The sequence below is a fragment of the Perognathus longimembris genome, chromosome 7, assembly GCF_023159225.1.
Source record: "Perognathus longimembris pacificus isolate PPM17 chromosome 7, ASM2315922v1, whole genome shotgun sequence".
Lineage (NCBI taxonomy): Eukaryota > Metazoa > Chordata > Mammalia > Rodentia > Heteromyidae > Perognathus > Perognathus longimembris.
The window spans coordinates 6,356,086-6,371,284 of record NC_063167.1 but is presented as its reverse complement, the minus strand read 5'-3'; the positions used below and the strand labels follow the sequence as shown (position 1 = coordinate 6,371,284).

The 15,199-nt window shown below is 49.3% G+C and overlaps 1 protein-coding gene across 1 annotated transcript; it reads right to left on the bottom strand.

The window, feature by feature from the left end:
- Positions 1-1,471: 1,471 nt before the first annotated feature.
- On the bottom strand, positions 1,472-14,854 carry Cenps (centromere protein S). The gene is made up of 5 exons (XM_048350211.1): positions 14,690-14,854; positions 8,341-8,464; positions 7,235-7,268; positions 4,544-4,610; positions 1,472-2,382 (listed from the first exon to the last, which is right to left on the bottom strand). The coding sequence occupies exons 1-5, from the start codon at positions 14,738-14,740 to the stop codon at positions 2,245-2,247; spliced, it is 414 nt and encodes a 137-aa protein (XP_048206168.1). The 5' UTR covers positions 14,741-14,854; the 3' UTR covers positions 1,472-2,244.
- Positions 14,855-15,199: the final 345 nt, after the last annotated feature.

Genomic DNA, 15,199 nt, shown 5'->3' with positions numbered 1-15,199 from the left:
GTTTTCATTCTACCAAGTACCAGTAGCTCACACCTCTAATCCTAGCCATTCAGGAGGCTGAGACCTGCGAACCACAATTTGAAGCCGACTCAGGCGGGTAAGTCCATGAGATTGCTATTTAACCATGTTTTAAAAAGCACAGAAATGGAGGGACAAAAAGTGAACAAATGCAACAATGGTACTCACTAGACACTCTGCGGAAAATGAACTATATAACTATATAACTTATGGGTGGGACTGGGAGAGAGCGAGGGAAGTTCTAGGTGTCACTGTCCAAAAAGAAATGTACTCTTTACCTGACTTATGCAGAAACCCCTCTGCCCATCACCTTTATAATAACAATGAAAAAAAACCTTAAAAGCTGCAAGTGGAGCTATGGCTCAAGTGGTAGAGCTCCAGCCTTGAGCAAAACAGCTAAAGGACAGAGCTCAGTCCCTGAGTTCAAGCCCCATGACCAGCACCAAACAGATAAAATAGAGAGGTTGGAGGCATGGCTCAGGTGGTAGAGTGTGGAGCAATGAGCAAAAGTACCAGTTACTGAGTTCAAGTCCTGTTCTCGGTTGTGAAGATCCAATGACATTCCATGGAGCACCCATTAGAGCCGGGCACACAGAGGAGCCTGGCCAGGGCAGTGTGAACGCCAGCCCCTTTCCTGTACTCCCATCGCCCCCCGGGAACGTGTGAGAAACTCCCAACACAGAAGACGACAATCTACTCTCACAACTAAAGCACAGAACAAGTGTTTCATATAATAGCCGAGATTTTCCCCAAGCAAATCTTCTACCCAGTAGAATTATAGTTTAATTACAGAATAGACACAGAAAAGTCACATAAACAATTTCTGAAGAAAAACATCTTTTAAAAGTAACAAATAGCTGGGTGCCAAAGATTCACGCCTGTCATCCTAGCTACTCAGGAGGCTGAGACCTGAGGGTCACAGTTTGAAGCCAACCCGGGCAGGGAAGTCCAATGAGACTCTTGTCTCCAATGAATCATCAGAAAACCAGGGCTCAAAGTGGGAGAACGTTAGTTAGCCTTGAGCAAAAGAGCTCAGAGATGGCACCCAAGGCCCTAAGTTCAAGGCCCCCAACTGAATAAACAAACAACAGAGGAGCATCAGTGGCACACACCTGTAATCCTAGCTGCTCAGGGGGCTGAGATCTGAGGGTCACAGTTCAGGCAGCCCAGGCAGCAAAGTCCATGAGATTCTTATCTCCAAATAACTGCCAAAAAGTCAAAAGTGGAACTATGGCTCAAGTGGAAGAACACTAACCTTGAGGAGAAAAAAAAGGTCAGGGACAGTGCCCAGGCCCTGAGTTCTATCTAGTCTCAGGACAGATACAGATACACACACACACACACACACACACACACACACACACACACTTTTTTTTAAAGTAAGAAACACCACTTCAATATCATTTTTGATATGGCAGCCGAGGTGGTACAGATTTAAAAACACTAGTAATCAGAGCGCTAAATAGTTTTATTCACCTAGCCTACACTTCTATTTAGACTAGAAGATGTTGTATAGTCAAGAAATAACTATGATTCTGTGTGAAAAAAAAATCATGTTTAATTGCTAACACCATTTTATTAGCTGCAGTACATGGAAGTCACAGGATATAGCATTCGCATTCATGTCTTTTCCACGGGCTTGAGGAAGATATGGGATACTTTGCTCTAATCCTCCACTCTTTTAAATTAGCTTTTGAAGTTAATGGCTTACAAAATGCAGCACAAAAGCCACCTCACCAGTTTTTTTTCTTTGAAAACATTTATCCTATTGGAACTCACTTTGTGGTCGGTAGGGACATCTCTAACTCTACCCATCTCTGAGCAATTCCAAGATGAGACCTCCACTTACAGCAGACCTGATTTTGTCATCAGTGGGAAATGCAGAGGGAAGTTCCCCTTACAGAGGGAGGCATGGCAGGAACAAAATACCAAGAAAGCCAAACCACCGGCAGAGGGAGAAACAACCAATCAACAAGACCCATGGGCAAGCATCAGCCAATCAGAATAATCTCAGGTAACACCATTAAAACCTGTCCCCACCCCCACACCAGACTAGCAGCAGCAGAATCTGCCTCTTGGCCAGGCTGCCTATGTGTCCCTTAGCCATGTTCAAACAAATCTTTGCTTCTCCTGGAAAAAAAGAAAGGATTCTCTTGGCGATAGTACTCAGGGTTGCAGTAGCTCTACCTGCTGATGGCCGCCCTGTTCCAGTGCCGAGAACTAACTTCACTCTCCCTCTACCGTCTCCTCGTCTGCATGCTCCCTGGGGTTTTTGTTTCCATCCTCCAATTTCTTTTTCTTCTTTGTTTTTCGTTCTAGATTAAGCTGAGCAATCTCCTCATTTTTCTCTGTGATGTACTTCAGCTACAAGAAAACAAAGTAAGACTGTATTACTATATTTAAAGCTGGTGGGAAAACAATGAATGGACCTGGGGGAGAAATAGCCATACCCATCCTAACCATTTCTACCTAAAGAACGTGGGTGGAAAAAGGTCAGATAACCTCAGCGACTTCAGTTAAATCAGTTGCTTTTATTTTCTCTCTTGGAAAATCTATGTCTTTCCAAGAACTAGTTATCAATGTAAGAATTCCTTGAGTATTTAAAAAAGTTAAAGATGTGAAGAGTGAGGACACCTGTAACCCCAGCATTCAGGAGGCTGTGGCATGAGAATTCAAGGCCAGCCTGGGCTGCATAATGAGAGTTTGTCTCAAAAACAGAAGCTGGCCAGGGGCCGGTGGTGCACGCCTGTCATCCTAGCTACTCAGGAGGCTGAGATCTGAGGATCATGGTTTGAAGCCAGAGGGGCAGAAAAGTCCCCATGAGACTCTTACCTCCAATTAATCACTCAAAAACTGGAAGTGACACTGTGGCTTAAGTGGTAGAACTCTAGCCTTGAGCACAAGGAGGCTCAGGAACAGCACCCAGGCCCTGAGTTCAAGGCCTACAACCAACAAAAACAAACAACAAAAAAGCTGAGGGACTGGGCACGTGGCTTAGAGGTAGAGTATTTGCCTAGCATGCATGAAGCCCAGGGTTCAATTCCTCAGTACCACATAAACAAAAAAGCCAGAGGTGGTGCTGTGGCTTAAGTGGTAGAGTGCTAGCCTTGAACAAAAGACGCTCAGGGACAGTGCAGTGCACAGGCCCTGAGTTCAAGCCCCAGGACTTGTAACAATAACAATAGTAGTAAGAAGAAGAAATTAATTAATTAATTAATTAAATTAAAAGCAAGAGAGTTTGTAGCAGGCATGCCAATTGCAAATATAATGTTTAAAGTACAAGTGCATGGCGCAGGGATGGCTCACACCTATAATCATAATTGCTCAGGAGGCTAAGATCTAGAGAATGGTGGTTCAAAGCCAGTCCAGACTGGTGAGAGACTGTCTCCAAAATAACTAGCAAAAAGCTGGGTGGAGTTGTTGCTCAAGTGGTAGAGCACCAGCTTTGAGCGAAAAGGCTAAGAGATACCACCCAGGCTAAGTCCATGCCCCAGTACACACACACACACACACACACACACACACACACACACACACACAATAAGTCTATATAGGCAAGGCAAGCAGGCAAGCCTACAGGCTCAGTTACTCAGGAGATAAGGGATAACCTGAGCCCTGGAGCTCAAGGTCAGATGGGGGAAGCAAAAACAAATTCCTTATGAACTGTCAAGTGCCATGCAAACACATTCACTGAAAATCTATTTACTGAGCCCTTCCTGCATGCCAGGAATGTTCTGGAGACAGAGATGGAGCACAGTACAAAGAAACAAAGAACAGGGGCTGGGAATATGGCTTAGTGGCAAGAGAGCTTGCTTCGTATACATGAAGTCCTGGGTTCAATTCCCCAGTACCACATATATGGAAAACAGCCAGAAGTGGTGCTGTGGCTCAAGTGGCAGAGTGCTAGCCTTGAGCAAAAGGAAGCCAGGGACAGTGCTCAGGCCCAGAGTCCAAGGCCCAGGACTGGAAAAAAAAAAAAAAAAAAGAAACAAAGAACAATGCCCTAGTGTATCCTGGCTCCACCATGGACCTCAGCAACCAGCCTGCAACACCCCGGGTACCAAGTGTTTTCACCTGGGAAATAAGGACTTGGCTAAAGTAATTTGTACACTTGAAGACATGGGAAATGTGCCTTTTCCTGTACCTTCAGCCTTACAGAAACTCCTTCCACACCTGGCCCTTCAGAAGTGTGGGGTCCCAGGCAATCACCTTCACGGACCAGCCCCTAAGCACTCACATGCTGTGAATGACATTTTGAGCTATTACAAAGGAGGCCAGTTACGAAATCTAGAGATACCTGACTGGAAAAATCTCAAACTGGCTTCGCAAGATCCATCATAATGAAAAAAAAAAAAAGGAAAGAAAGAAAGAAAGATTATAAATTACAGGCGGGTCTGAATGGTTCAACCATCTCCAGTTGTTAACGCAAGGTGCCCTGGGGAATAACTTCTTGGCTCCCAGTGATTAATTGGGAATAATGTATTCTGATGGAAAAGGGGAGAGGGGAAAGAGATCCGTCTCTCACCAGTGAATTACTCCTCCTCGCTAAGAGCTTCACGTCGTCGGTGTTAATTGTGCTTCTTTTCGCGTGTCTGTGGAAAGGGCAGAAACAAGTCACCAAAATGTTTGCTAGTCTCTAAAGTTGGGATGAAATATAAAAGCCCAAGGATCTGGAAGCAGCCCATCTTTTTCGATGAAGGACATTAAGGAACGAGGACAGACATGGAGTGAGGGGATGAGGCAAGATGCCAGCGGAGGGGCGGGGGAGGGCCAGCAGTAGCCCACCTCCCCACGGGGGAGGAAAGCAGCCTGAGCTCAGCTCTTCCAAGAGCAACAGGAGAGCAAGACGCTCAGCGTGCACGTTTAGTGAGGACAAAAAAAAATCACTCTCAAAATCCAGACCTCCTCTGCTTAAAAGGACTTAAAGAGTTGAACAGAGTCTCCATGAGGCAGAGCAAAGATCCGGACAGTCATTTCTGAGGGCGTGGCAGCTTCCCGGTCCCCTGTCCCTTCCCTGCCGGCGAGGGTTCGCCACGCTCCTCTCACAATAGCTGAGGCAGAACAAACTGGAGACGGTTTCATGCTCACAACTCGGGCCTAAGTTCTCATCCCAGTCATCTTTTCTTTGCTAGGGGAAGACAATGTGAAGTAAGCTCTATGCAGTAATTTACTGCTCTGATTACATCCTTTCTGGCCATTACTAACCTCAGCCCAAAATAAGTAGGAACTTCATAAGCAGAAATAAGTAGGAATCTTTATCTCCTTAATAACTACAAAGGGGTCAGCACATACTGCTCTGCACTGAACGTGTGCCGAGCTAAAGATGAAATCACCAGAAATACTGCTCCAGTGTTCCACCAAATAATCTTATACATCCTCCTAAACGTACAGTATTATCACATGCCATTTCACAGTGATTTAAAAATCTGCTGCCATTTAAAGATAACTGTGTGTGTGTGTCTGTGTAAGTGTATATGCATATGCACACACACGCTGGTACTAGGGCTTGAACTCATCAAAACCTCTTGTTCTTGCTTAGCTTTCTCTCTCTCTCTTTTTTTTTTTTTTTGCCAATCCTGGGGCTTGACCTCAGGGCCTGGATGCTATTCTTGAGCCTCTTTGTGCTCAAGGTTAGTGCTCTACCACTTGAGCCACAGCACCTCTTCCAGCTTTTTCTGAGTAATTTATTGGTGATATGAGTCTCATGGACTCTTCTGTCTGGGCTGGCTTTGAACCACAATCCTCATATCTCAGCCTCCTGAGTAGCTAAGATTAGGCTCAAGGAGTGGAATTCAACCCCCAGTACCATCAAACACACACACACACACACACATACACACACACACACACACACACCACACACCAGAGTCATGCATGGGGGGCACACACCTGTAATACCAGTACTCAGGAGAGTGAGGCAGGAAGACCAAGAGTTTGAGGCCATCCTGGACTATATTAAAAGACCTTGTCTCAAAAGAAAAAACCAAAACTAAACCAGAGTCAAGTACAGTGGCCATGCCTGTAATCCCAGCATTTAGGATATGAAGATTGCAAGTTTGAGGGCAACCTCAAAGCTAAAGCTAAATAGCCTGTTACCATGTTATTCCTGTTGTGTGTGTGTGTGTGTGTGTGTACCAGGGACCAGACCCAAGGCCTGCCACATGCTAGGCAAGCATTCTACCACTGAGAGGTACACCTCCAACCTCTAATTTCATTTTTGTTTCTGGACTTTTTACAAAAGTATTTTAAGTTTCTCATTGATTTCCACAGCTAACACAAAGATGGCAAGTAAAGACGGCAAGTGTATTTCATGGGACGTCATGAAGGGTAACCTAAGGCTAACTGTCTGAATTAACGATGAATATGCCATCGGAGCGGCCAGCATCCCATAATGCCCCTCTGTTCTTGGCCAAGTAGATATGAAGCGGTTTTTAGGGACTGAGATATACAGGCACAGGAGAGATTTAGAGCCTGCCCTCTGAGGACCTACTGCTTTAATTCTTTCAAAATATTCATCCCAGAAACAAAGAGCTACCAGGAGCAAGGTGAAAAGTAGGGGGTGCGGGGAAGGCTGGCACCCATTGGAAGCAGTCGCAAATTATAAAGCCGTAGCCCTGTCAGGCCTTCGTCACTCCAACGGCCGCATAAAAGCAATTCGTGGCGATTGTTCCCAATTACCTGCGGTACTAATTGAAGAGAGGAGCATCAATCACCTGTAAAAGCCCCAGCTTCACGGGGTGCAATCGAGTCCCCCACTTTTCACAGCTGTGGTGATGACAGCTCCTGCCTGTCATCCACTGTGCACCTGCAGGCGATCACAGCACGCACAATGAGGCCCGAGCGTGGCAGGGCGGGCCGTTCTCACACTCACACCTGGTTTCCAAAATAAGCACACAACACACACACCACACACACACACATACACACACACACCCGCCCCCAGCACACATCCAGCGTCCCGGAGCCATTACACAGACATTTTCAACCTGGAACTGAATAATGGATTTAAAAAAAAAAATAAAACACAAAACATAAAAATACTTGGAGAATTTCAAAACCGCCCCAGACAAGTGTGAATCAACATGATTACAGCAGATGTTCGCTTCCTGCAGAATGATGAGCCGCAAAACCCTCGGAGGAAGAGCCGACGCACCAGCGGATGCGCGAGGGCAATGCACGCAGACAAGCGCGTGGCACGACCAGGCACGCCACCCACCTGGCAAACATCTCAAGGTCTTTGGCAAAAGTATCTGAAAGAGAGAGAGAAAAAGGTAATACTTCCGCTGCCCTCACCTCCACCTTACTTCAGGTGGAAGGAAAGTCAAATCTCACTTACACACTCGTAGCGTGTGAACCGGCACAGGGGTGAGCAAAGGCGCTTCGGGCAGCCCCGTGGGATGGTGACAGCGCGGAGCTTTCTCCATCATCACTGCTTCGTCTCCCGCCCACCCCCGCCACCCCTTGCCACAAGCCTTCCATTCCCTGTGACTTCACCTTTGCTTTCCAGACACTATCCTCTCTTGGAATTCTGCGTGTGAGGACATTCCTTTTCCCCAGTCAAGCGAGTGACAATGCTGTCAAACTATGGGCAATTTAAATACTTTTTTTTGGGTTTTTTTGGCCAGTCCTGGGGCTTGGACTCAGGGCCTAAGCACCGTCCCTGGCTTCTTTGTGCTCAAGGCTCACACTCTGCCACTTGAACCACAGCACCACCTCTGGCCTTTTCTATATATGTGGTGCTGAGGAATCGAACCCAGGGCTTCATGTATTTGAGGCAAGCACTCTTGCCTCTAGGCCATATTCCCAGCCCTTTTTAATTTTTTTTTTTTTTGGCCAGTCCTGGGCCTTGAACTCAGGGTCTGAGCACTGTCCCTGGCTTCTTTTTGCTCAAGGCTAGCACTCTGCCACTTGAGCCACAGCGACACTTCTGGCCATTTTCTGTTTATGTGGTACTGAGGAATCGAACCCAGGGCTTCATGCATACGAGGCAAGCACTCTTGCCACTAGGCCATATTCCCAGCCCTATGGGCAATTTAAACATGCTTTAAGGCACTGAAATAAAAAAAAAAAAAACACCCACACTGTTCCAGCCATCAGGGCAGTTGAAAACATAATAAAAATACAAGTGTTAATGCCCCAACACTAGTGTAACTGGGGGGGAGGGGAGAGAAAACCCTCCTAATTATTCTCCTAGTCACATCTCCCAGTCCTGAGAAGGGTCTCATGGCGAGTGCTCTGTGCGGGCAAGGCGGCCCCGGCCCCAGCTCACCCCAGCAGATGGAGCTTTGAGATTTATAGCAGAGGGAGACCAGGGCTTCGTACCGCACTGCCGGAAAGTCAGCTCCGAAATTGCAGCGATGGTCTGCTTGCTGAATGGCATCTCTTTGTCTAGTTCAACTTCTTTGCACAGGCAACCGACTGTATAGTGAACTGCTGCCTTTAGCCTCTGGGGGGAAAACACACAAAATACTTCAGAGGTATTGTGGGCTCTCTCGACTTCCCCTCACTTGGGGGGGGGGAAGGGGCTTGTCCGCCCCTTCCCGGGTTGGCCCTTTATCGCTCTCACGTGGGAGCGATGGCCACAGGTAGCCTCATCTCTCTCTCGACTTCCCCTCGCTTGGGGGGGGGGAAGGGGCTTGTCCGCCCCTTCCCGGGTGGTCCATGATCGCTCACGAGGGAGCGATGGCCACGGGTAGCCTCGGTGGCGTGTGGTCGCAGGGTGCCCCAAAGCCGCCAAGAATGACATGGACGCATGGGCCCCTGGAGAAAGCCATTAGGGCTTCTTGTTATTCAAATGAGGAACCCCCCAGATATACCCTAAAGGCGGGCACAAGAGAGGGGCCCCTGATTGGTCCCAAGGAGCTGTCCCTTAAGTGATGTCAGACTTCCTTCTCTTCCGGTTAAAGACAGGAAGGGGAGGGACAGGCTGAGGTCAGCTGTGGCCCCTTAAAGGTGCAGCTGACCCCAACATCTGCTACTCTTTTTTTTTTTTTTTTTTTTAGTAGGGGATGTTGTAAACACACATGTAGGCATAAGGCAAATGCTGACATAAGACATATATATAAATATATAGGGGGCCTCTTCCACAGAGGGAAGGGGTAGGTAAGGTGGCCGTCCATCTGGCTTTGTCCAGAGAAGCTGGAATCCTCAGCTGGTTTCTGCCAAGTGCAGGAAGTTGCAGACCATCAGCCCTCTTTTGGTGGTGAAGTAGAAGTAGGCTGGAGTTCTGGCATCCCTGGTAGTTCACAGTAGCTGATAATTTATACATAAGTGATTAGTAAAACATTCTTTTTATATATAAACATTGAAGGGAAGGTGTTAAACCTTTGCGCCTACTTTTTTTTTTTTTTTTTTTTTTTTTTTTTTTTTAGACATTAAGGTTGGGTGTCAAACCCTCAGCTCCTATTTCCCTGTAACGGGACTCCCTTAAACCAAACAGTAGGGAGAGAGGAGTAGAAGAAACATGGTGCAAAATTTCTTTAATTTTTGTACAAAACTGCAAGCGACACTGCCACAGCTAAATATTGCACTTCAAGAAGCGCTTATTCTCTTTAGAAGAGCAGAAGAATTGCAGTATATTCCTTGTTTTCCTGAAGAGAACAAGAAGAGACATTTCTCCAGAGCAAGTGCTCTGGGTTTTTAGTTTTCCAATCTGTAAAAGCCTTTACAAGGCTCTGGGGATTTAGTTCAGCGGGAGAGTGCAAGGTCTGGGGCTCCGTCCCCGGCTTGGGGGTGGGGGTGGGGAAACAACAACTATAGGTCAAAGAAGAGAAAAAAAACCAAGGCAGTTTGGGAGCAGACTGTGGAGTCAGCTTCCTGTAGCCACAGACTGCCACAGTCCATGCAGCTAGCACACGTCGACCTGCATCCTATAAAGCAAAGTATTAATCCTGAGTCAGGAAAATGGAGGTTTGCGCAGTTGTTCCAAGATGACTCTGGTCCCTTGATCTTAAAAGAGTTTATGAGAGCACAGGAGAGAAAGAATAACACCTTTTTTTTTTCTTTTGGCTTGGAGTTTGGTGATAAGAGTAACACCTGCCTCCAGGCTGTTTAGTGATAAGAGTCACACCTGCCTCCAGGCCCTTTACTGTGACTCCACCCACAAGCTGCAAAGAACAGTTTAACATTAAGAATTAGAGTCAGATTAGTAATCAAAAGGCAAGTAACTTTGAAACCACGTTTTACCAACACACACGGACAGACATACTGATACTTGTGCGTTTTGAAGCATGCTTAGATTTTTTTTTTTTTTTTTAAATTGGCCATGTAAGTTTTCTGGAATTCCAGTGGCAAATGGTATTATTTTGCCCATAATAGAACCACGTGGTTGATAAAAACAAAAGGAAACCTCTCCTCACTCAACAGAAACACTCACAGACTCACAGATGCATGTTGTACACTCACAATACCTCTATGCACGTTGCCACCGGCGCTAGGCTCCATGAGGCCTGCGCTTTCTGAGATCCGAACAATGCCAGGCCGTGACCCCCTGCGGCTCCCGTTGCCGCCTTGGGTCCCGCGTTCCCGGAGGCCAGCGCCCATTGCGCGTGGCTGCTCCCTACTTGGGACTTTAAAAGTCCCGGGCGGGGGCCCTGGGCTAGACTGCCGCTGCTGCCTCGCCTGGCGCCCAGAGGCGCGAAGCTGCAAGCCCATCTCCGAGGGTTGCAGAATTCTCTCAGCCCTTGGTCAGAGTGCCATTGATCCAATCCGGCCTCTTGGGACGCGGATTGATTCTGCTCTGCCCCATCGCCGTGGATGGGGGTACCACACGCTCCGGATTACTCACTCCATCCTTCCCGAAGGCTACCGACAGCTCCGATTGCTTTTCTCGTGGGCATCCTGCCCCACGTTGGGCGCCAATTTGTGGGCTCTCTCGACTTCCCCTCACTTGGGGGGGGGGGAAGGGGCTTGTCCGCCCCTTCCCGGGTTGGCCCTTTATCGCTCTCACGTGGGAGCGATGGCCACAGGTAGCCTCATCTCTCTCTCGACTTCACCTCGCTTGGGGGGGGGGAAGGGGCTTGTCCGCCCCTTCCCGGGTGGTCCATGATCGCTCACGAGGGAGCGATGGCCACGGGTAGCCTCGGTGGCGTGTGGTCGCAGGGTGCCCCAAAGCCGCCAAGAATGACATGGACGCATGGGCCCCTGGAGAAAGCCATTAGGGCTTCTTGTTATTCAAATGAGGAACCCCCCAGATATACCCTAAAGGCGGGCACAAGAGAGGGGCCCCTGATTGGTCCCAAGGAGCTGTCCCTTAAGTGATGTCAGACTTCCTTCTCTTCCGGTTAAAGACAGGAAGGGGAGGGACAGGCTGAGGTCAGCTGTGGCCCCTTAAAGGTGCAGCTGACCCCAACAGGTATGGCTACAAACAAAACATGCCATAAGAAAAAACAATTAAAACTCAGGAGAGGGTCTGCTCAGCCTAGTTCTTCTAGTACTTTCCATTTCCAGAATGGCTGAGTGACTTTTCCAGTATACGAATCAAGGGAGACCATCTGAAGTGCACCTTGTAGACATTACTTGGTAGCTAATGGTTGTGACTTAAGAATTAGGATAGCAAGCCAGTGGCTCACATCTGTAATCCTAGCTACTTAGGAGGCTGAGATCTGTGGATCAAGGTTCAAAGCCAGCCTAGGGAGGAAAGTCTGTGAGACGCTTATCTCCAATTAGCCAAAAACAAACAAAAAACACCCACCAAAATGAAAACAAACAAACAAACAAAAAAACAGAAGTGGAGCTCTCTCTGGCTCAAGTGGTAGATCACCAGCCATAGTGGAAGAAAAGGTCAGGCACAGTGCCCAAGCCCCAAATTCAGGCCTCAGTACTAGCACAAAAAAAAAAAAAAAAAAAAAAGGAAAGAGAGAATGAGAAGAGAGAGGGAGGGAAGGAGAGAAGGAGGAAAGGAAGGAAGGGAGGGAGGAAGGGAGGAAGGGAGAGGAAGGAAAATGAAAAGGAAGGGAAGGGAGAAGGAAAATGAAGAGGAAGGGAAGGGAGACATGTCAACTGGGAGAGAAGTCAAGCATGGGTGTAACTTCCCCCAGTTATCTGCCCAATTCCTGAAGAGCAACAGCCCATGCTGGGTGTCCGGGGAACATGATGACAAACCAGACAGGGACTAGGCCCTTAAGGAAGTTAATCAAGTAAAGTCAACAGGATCCCATCCCTCTATTACAAGTCCCCAGCAGCCCCAGGCTGACACATAACGAAGATCCAAAGCACAGAACACCAGGGAAGGCTGGCAGGAGCACACCTGACCCTTCTTTGCAAGTTTCTAAGTGCACCTGCGCAGCCTTCCCACTGAACCCATGTTGGCCATACTGGGGATCAAACCCAGTGCCTTGAACATAGTAATGAAGCACCTTGCCACTGAGTTCTATCACCAGCCCTGTCCCCCCCTTAATGGGGTTTGAACTCGGCCATTCGCTTGCTAGGCAAGCATGCTGCCACTTGAGCCACATCCCAGTGGCTTTACTCTACATATTTTTTCAGGAAGGGTCTCATGTGTGTCTGAAGTTAACCTTAGACCAAGATCTCCAGCATAGTTGGGACTACAGACACAAACCTCCACCCCAGGCTTATCAACAGAAATGGGATCTTGGTAACTTTTGCCTGAGCTGGCCTCAAACTTCCCGTCTCCACTTCCTGAGTTTGTTGACAAAATGCTAACAAAAGGCGAATGCAGGTGATGGTATCTGAGTGCTCCCCGCTATTCTTTCCACTTTCCTAAAGGTATGAACATCTCAGAAGGGGGAGAGGGGGAGAAGAGAGGGGCTGGGATTGTGGCTTAGTGGCAGAGCGCTTGCCTAGCATGCATGAATCCCTGCGTCCGATTCCTCAGCACCACATGTATAGAAAAAAGCCAGAAGTAGTGCTGAGGCTCAAGTGGCAGAGTGCTAGCCTTGAGCAAAAAGAAGCCAGGGGAAATGCTCAACATCCCTGCTAGTAAAGGAAATGCAAATAAAAACAACCCTGAGATACCACCTCACCCCAGTTAGAATGGCCAGTACTCTGAACTCAGGAAACAACAAATGCTGGAGGGGCTGTGGGGAAAGAGGAACCCTTCTCCATTGTTGGTGGGAGTGCAAATTAGTACAACCACTTTGGAGAACAGTATGGAGGTTTCTCAAAAAGCTCAATATAGACCTACCCTATGACCCAGCCATACCACTCCTAGGCATCTATCCTAAACAGCAAAACCCAAGATATCAAAAAGACATTTGTACTTCCATGTTTATCGCGGCACAATTCACAATAGCCAAAATATGGAAACAACCCAGATGCCCCTCCACAGACGAATGGATCCAAAAAATATGGTACTTATACACAATGGAATACTACATAGCGATTAGGAATGGTGAAATATTGTTATTCGCAGGGAAATGGTCAGAACTCGAACAAATAATGTTGAGTGAGACAAGCCTAGAACACAGAAAACAAAGGGGCATGATCTCCCTGATATATGACTTAACAAAGGGAGACGGAGAGACAGTAGAGACCAAGTCTGTGAATACTGTATATGTTCTTGATACATTGTATATTGCATATATGTCAACCTGACCTAGACAAGGGATAGAAAAACAGGTCGTAAGATATCACAAGAAATGTACACACTGCCCTACTATGTAAATGCACCCTTTTTGCACAACACCTTGTAAAAAAATTTATGTTCAATTAAAAAAAAAAAAAGAAGCCAGGGACAGTGCTCAGGCGATGAGTTCAAGCCCCGGGACTGGCAAAAAACAAACAAGCAAACCAGAATGAAGAGTGGGACAAAGAGCTGCTGAAACTCCTCTCTCGGCCAATCCCCTCTGAGGCTGCCACTCACAACACAGGAATATTCCCACCACTGTGTCCACACTAGAATCCGGCGGCAGGAACCACTGAAATCCACAGATGCCTGGATTGCATAACAAAGGCCGCTATCAAAGTCTCCAGCTGCCGTGATCTGACCACTCCACACTCCTCGGAGAGGTGGCGGTGGTTCTGACCCAAACTGTGCAAACTGCTCTGGGGCCCTCGTGAACGCAATCGCCCACGCGGAGGGTGAGCCCTGGAGGAGGCTGGCCGGCCTGGGTCTGAGTCGGTTGAGGGGCCCGGGGCTCGGCGTTTCACAGCTCTCCTTTCCACTGCGCGGCGCTCAGGGCGCCATCTGGGCTGCTTCTGTTCTGTTTTGGGGTTTTTGGGGGTCGGTCCCGTGCTTGAACTCAGGGCCTCGGTGCTGTCGCTGAGCTTGTGTGCTCTACCACTCGAGCCGCAGCTCCACCTCCAGCGTTTCTGGTGCTTACTTGGAGCTCACAGTAACAGGCTCACGGACTTTCCTGCCGGGTCTGGCTATGAACCGCGGTCCTCACATCTCAGTCCCCCCCTTCCCCCCCCCCCCGGGTAGCTAGGAGGACAGGCGTGGGCCACCGATGGTCTCCTGGTGTAGCCCACTCTGGCCTTGGAGCCGGGACCCTCCCGCCTCGGCCTCGGAAAGCTGGGTTCCTCCTTCGCAGCTTGCGCCCGGCTGTTCGTCCAATGCCAGGGGCGTTGCCATGGAAACAAGCCCCTCCCACCCCGCCCCGCCAATAGCGACCCGGGTGGAGGGGGAGGCGGGCAGGGGCTCCGGATCCCTTTCCGCTCCCATAAACTCGACGCGGCCCTCGCCTATGCCGGGCTCTCGTTTGTCCGGTACCTGCTGGTAAGAGAATCGCTGTTGCTCCTCGGCCTCCTCTCCCTCCTCCATCGCGGTGGGCGGCGCCACGCGGGAGCGCGAAGGTGGAAGGAGGAGCGCCGACAGTCAGGTTTTCCCGCCGCGGCGCTGGGCGACGGGCCGCGCGCGGGGTCAAAGCGCGAAGCTCCTCCCCCCGGCGGCCGGCGCGCGGAGGTCCCAGCGCGAAGCTCCTCCCCCTGCGGCCGGCGCGCGGCGGTCCAAGCGCGAAGCTCCTCCCCCTGTGGCCGGCGCGCGGCGGTCCAAGCGCGAAGCTCCTCCCCCTGCGGCCGGCGCGCGCCTCCTGGCGGCCGGCGGCGGCCGCCGGCGGCCGCGGCCTCTGGGCAGGCGGCCCCGCGAGGTCGCCGCGGCAGCCGGACCTGAGGCGGGTTCCCCGCCAGCCCTCCGCCGGAGCGGGGTGCGTGAAGGTACAGGACGTGCGACCACGCACAATCCCGTGGGAAGGAAGGAGGAGAACCACGAGTAGCCAGGTGG

Excerpts from the sequence above, each read along its gene's own strand:
- Cenps (XM_048350211.1), bottom strand. The coding sequence starts at position 14,740 with ATGGAGGAGGGAGAGGAGGCCGAGGAGCAACAGCGATTCTCTTACCAG. Across the intron at positions 8,465-14,689 it reads AGCGATTCTCTTACCAGCAG|AGGCTAAAGGCAGCAGTTCA; the intron begins GTACCGGACAAA and ends TTTTCCCCCCAG. Across the intron at positions 4,611-7,234 it reads GACCTTGAGATGTTTGCCAG|ACACGCGAAAAGAAGCACAA; the intron begins GTGGGTGGCGTG and ends CCCTTTCCACAG.